The sequence below is a fragment of the Chenopodium album genome, chromosome 5 (assembly GCF_948465745.1).
Source record: "Chenopodium album chromosome 5, dcCheAlbu1.1, whole genome shotgun sequence".
Lineage (NCBI taxonomy): Eukaryota > Viridiplantae > Streptophyta > Magnoliopsida > Caryophyllales > Amaranthaceae > Chenopodium > Chenopodium album.
This window is the reverse complement of record NC_137838.1, coordinates 17,079,508-17,084,597: the sequence shown is the minus strand read 5'-3', so window position 1 is coordinate 17,084,597 and position 5,090 is coordinate 17,079,508. Positions and strand designations below refer to the sequence as shown.

Here is a 5,090-nt window from a genome sequence, read left to right as displayed (position 1 = left end):
ATGATTTTTGTGTTTTAGTTTTGTTTTAATCTGATTACCCTATGTTTCATGATTTTAATCTAATTAATTTCATGTTAAATTATGAATTTAATTTAAATGTTAAATTAATTTCGTGATCAAATTATTTAATTTAAATGATAAATTGAATTGGGGATTAATTTCATGAATAACCCTAATTTTAAGATTGAATATGATTTACTTTTAAAATTAGATGAACCACATTAAGTTAATTTATTTGAACAAAAATGTTTTGTTTAATTTAAATTTAAATAATAAATATTAATTATGTGCGGCAACCGGGCTGGGTGGCGAAGCCACAGCGGCTGCCGCAGATTGTGGTCCAATAGGGAGGGGGCGAGTTGGCCAGCAGAATGAGACAAAAGCAGCAGCAACAACAGCACCGTGCAAGGGTTGTGCGACACTGCTGCTACCTTGTGTCGCTGCACAGCAGCGTACACTAGCTTGGTGTACGGCCATCGTGGCTGGCTTCGGCTGGCCACACCACGGTAGCTGATGCGGATTTTCAAAAAAAAAAAAAAAAATTAGTTTAATAAAAATCAGTTTTTAATATTAAAAGATAAGTTTTGATTTTAAAAGATAATAACAAAAATTAAAGTTTTAATTTGGTTAAGTATGGATAATTATGGAGAAAATATTCTGTTTGGATAATAATTGATTAAATAATATGATTATCTCATAATTATTTTAGGATAATAACTGATTTAAAATATTGTGATTGGCTAGGCAATTAGGATAGAATCTCCTAAATTACACTACTAGAAATAGGCCTATTTCCGACGGACAACAAATTCCGTCGAAAACATAGGAAATTTCGACGGATTTTTATCCCGTCGTACATTTACGACGTATTTTAAAGATCCATAAAAAATCCGTCGGAAATTTCCAACGGAATATAAATCCGTCGGAATATATGGGCTTTTCGACGGAATTTTCCGTCGGAAATGTAATTTTTCGACGGAATTAAAATCCGTCAAAATATATTTTTTTAAAAACTATTCTACAAACCTTAATATTTAGCCCCCCTTTTATTTCACCCTCAGCCTTTTTTTTTTTCACTTCCCCATTTTCATTCTTTCTCCTTTCTTCTGCTATTTCTGCTTTCTCTTCTTTCCTCTCCTTCTCCCTCCTCTTTCTCTCTCTTTCTCCCTCCTCTTACTCTTCTTTCATCGTCATCTCACCCACGACAGCCGTCGTCTGACGCCGCTGCCAACCCTATAAATCCCCTTGCCGCGCCAATTGTCTTACGATTTTTATTTTATACGGTTTTTAAGGTTAAATTCGACAGTCAAAACTCTAAATCTAGAGTTTTTATTGTTGAATTAAGCCTTATTAACCTAAATTGGTGAAATTTGAAGCTAATTACATAATTAAAGGTATGTTTTGATGTTTTTAATGTTCTTTCTTTTTTTTTTAAAGTTTTTTTTAAAATAATAAAATTGGGTTCTGGTGGCTCGTTGGTGGTTTTAGGGTCAGTTTAAGGGTGGGTCGAGGGAGATGGTGGTGGGTGCCGCCAGAGCTAATGGTAAGGTTAGGGTGGGATAGGTTAGGGTTAGAGTGGGGTGGGTTAGGGTAGTGAGAGAAGGTTGGGTTGGTTAGGGTTCTTTCAGGTCTGGGTTAAGGGTTTGGGTGTTTTAGGTCGGGCCTGGGTTAGGGTTTGGGTCTGGGTTAGGTCGGGTTTGGGTTAGGGGTATGGGTGTTTTAGGTCGGGTCTGGGTTAGGTTTGGTTTTGTGGGGTGGGTTAATTTAGTGGGTGGCGGCGGTGGTGGTCTGTAGTGGCGGCGGTGGTGGTCTGATATGGTTGATGGTGGCAGTGGGTTAGGATTTAAGAAGGTTGGGGTTGACAGGGCCTTTTTGGGTGGTTGGAGGTGGTGATATGCCGTGCCAATGGTGGCACAACGTTTTTTTTTTTAATTTCCCGAAAATGGTTTCTGACGGAATTCCGGTCGGGAATTTCCATTCGAATTGTGAATTCTGTCGGAAATTTCCGATGGAATTCGCCGGTGCCAGAAATTGTCTTACGACGGAAAATTATGTCGGAATAGTGTTTTCAACGGAATTTTCGTCAGAAAAGGTGGTTTTTCCTACCAAGGCGTTTTCGACAACCATTTCCTACGGAATTTCGTCGAAAACACTTTTTCCGACAGAATTCAAGGTGTTTCCGATGGAATTTTTCGGAAATAGGCTTTTTTTCTAGTAGTGTTAGTTAGGATAATCATGGAAAATAAATATGATTTATCTTCCATAATTAAAATATGATTTGATTCTATCTCATACCTAAAAGAATAGAATATATGATATTTTAAGATTGGTCATGAATAATATATGATATTATCTAATTGCATTAATTTAATTAAAATATGAGATATTTAGGAGCCATGTTTCCTTAATTGTGAACATTTGATGTTGTAGTTTAGGAAAGCATGATGAGTGATTTATTTATATGGCATTTTATAATATATGATGTTATTTATTGGATATATATAGACTAGTATGGCCCATATATTCTAAATACGATCTGCGCATCGTGACATATTTTTGTAATCTAAATACGGTCTGCGTATCGTGAAGTATTTTTTGAAATTAATTTTATCTTATTAAGTACTAGATAGGATAGAGTAATATTACAGGTTGCACTTGATCCAAGAAGCCAATGAAGTGGAGGCCCAAAGGAGCAAAATGGGTGAGATCCATGAAGATTCAAGTGGGAGCCTTTTGCTTTAATTTATTAGTTTTTCTTAGGATTAAGGGGGCATTCTATGTAATGTTTTATTTATGCATTTTTAGATTATGCATGTTAGATTTTATTTATGTTTGTGATGATTCGTTAGAGTTCACTAAATAATCACAACTTAATAAATCTATGTCTCGGTAATATTGAGGTTGCTTTTCCAATTAAAAACCCTATAAATTAAACCTTTGATATTTATGATAGGTCATGCAAAAGTTGGGTGTCATTTTATATCTTGGGAGAGTTGGGGTAAATCAATTTTTACAATTTTAATTGGTTATACTCAATAGGGTTACCTAAAGAGTTTAGAACCTTGAAGCAAAGGGTAATAATTAAACATGTGAAGATTAATTATTCAACCAATAGTTACAAGAGTTGTAATCAGTAAAGAGTCTAATCACCTTGAAAATGTAATGGTTGATGGTAGGGCTAAAGTCCGGTCAATTATTGCCCAAATAAAGGGTCTTGGAATAATTTAATTCAATTGGGACCAATTAACATTAGAAAAATGTTTTAAAGTTACCTTTTAATACTTTTAGGGTGCTTTTAATTTATTAAACATAATTATTGAATTTTTCCTCGTTTTGATTTTGTAGATGAATAACCTTAACAACAACATTATTTTGCCAACCAAACTGAATTTAAGACTTAATCTCATAAATTTTAGGGAATTGCAAAATGAGCTGAGAAATGTTCTCAGGAGCCACAAGCTCGAAGCACGATTATACATATCCATTGAGAGCAGGTATATAGCCGGTTTCACTCCTGATAGGCATGCAAAAGATGTTTTAGATGCAAAGAAAATCAGGAATCTCATATTGGCATCTATTCCATCTTGTTGGAAAAGAAGGTTCAAGAATTATGATTTGACAAAACTGCATGAATGTCTTCGTGCCATCTGTCGAGGTGGCATTAGGGAATTAGGAAGTGGAGGCATCAACGACCAAAATGTAAGAGAGTTTGTTAATTTGATCCCTCAAATTTACTACTCCTGGACTGATAGTGTAAGATTTGAGACTTACAATATCAATTGTAAGATAATGGCTAAGAAACTCATCCCTGGTCAGTCAGTTAGGACCCATGTTAATGAACTGATTGGATTACTCAATCAGATGGATATCATAGGGAGGTCGTTCGATGATGAATCTGCACATGATACTTTTCTCTTCTCACTCTATGATGGATTTGATCTAGTCAAGCTCATTCGTGATGATGAAGGATCGACAGCGACACTTGTCAACCTATTGATCAACCACATTGAGGAGTACTTGAAGAAGGGAGGAAGAAAATGTTTCTATTATGGTAGGTGGTCTTGCCATTTACCAAATTGTCCCCACAAAAAACCAGTGAAAACCGAAGGTAAGGAGTTAACTAATGTTTTAGTTGTTGTAATCAATCTTACCTCCTCTTGCAATTGGGTATTTGATACCAGTTGTGGTGCTCACATTGTTGATAACATGCAGGGCCTAAAAGAGATTAAGAATTTAGTGAAAGGGGAAGTCATACTTCGAGTACAAAATGGAGCAAAGGTTGTCGCACTTGTTATTGGAAATTATCACTTGAGACTTCCATCTGGTCTTATTTTGGTGCTTAATAACTTTTATTATGTCCCAACAATTACCAAAAACATTATTTCAGAACCTATTTTAGATACTAAAGGTTTTTCTTTTGAAATAAGAGACAAGTGTTGTTTTATTTACAAAGAAATTATGTTATATGCTAACGCAAAATTGATTTATGGTTTGTATGTCTTAGATTATACAACTCATGTTTACAACATTGATCAGAAAAAGCGCAAAACTGATGAATCAAACCAAACTTATCTATGGCATTGTAGGTTAGGTCATATAAACCAATTGCGCATCTAAATAGTACAAAAGGATGGACTCATAACCTCATTTGATTATAAATCATTTGAGAACTGTGAGTCATGCTTGTTAGGTAAGATGACCAAATCACCTTTTATTGGAAAGGGTGAAAGAGCTAGTGACCTTTTGGGCCTCATACATACAGATGTATGTTGACCAATGAGTTCAAAATCAAGAGGTGGTTTTAAATATTTCATTACTTTTACTGATGATTTAAGTAGGTATGGTTATATCTATTTAATGAAGCACAAGTCAAAATCTTTTGAAAAGTTCAAGGAATTCCAGAATGAGGTACAAAACCAACTTGGGTAGACAATTAAAGCACTGCGATCCGATCGTGGTGGTGAATATTTGACTCAAGAGTTTGATGATCATTTGAGGGATTGTGGAATACTTTCACAGTTAACTCCTCCTGGAAAATCTTCAAAGAGTTGAAGAGAACATTTCTATGGTTGCTCCTACCCCACATAGGT

General features: G+C 35.1%; 1 protein-coding gene across 1 annotated transcript; it reads left to right on the top strand.

The window, feature by feature from the left end:
* The first annotated feature begins 3,789 nt into the window (after positions 1–3,789).
* LOC145632676 (uncharacterized) lies at positions 3,790–4,617 on the top strand. Its single transcript, XM_081685023.1, has 2 exons — positions 3,790–4,408; positions 4,505–4,617. The coding sequence occupies exons 1-2, from the start codon at positions 3,790–3,792 to the stop codon at positions 4,615–4,617; spliced, it is 732 nt and encodes a 243-aa protein (XP_081541149.1).
* Positions 4,618–5,090: the final 473 nt, after the last annotated feature.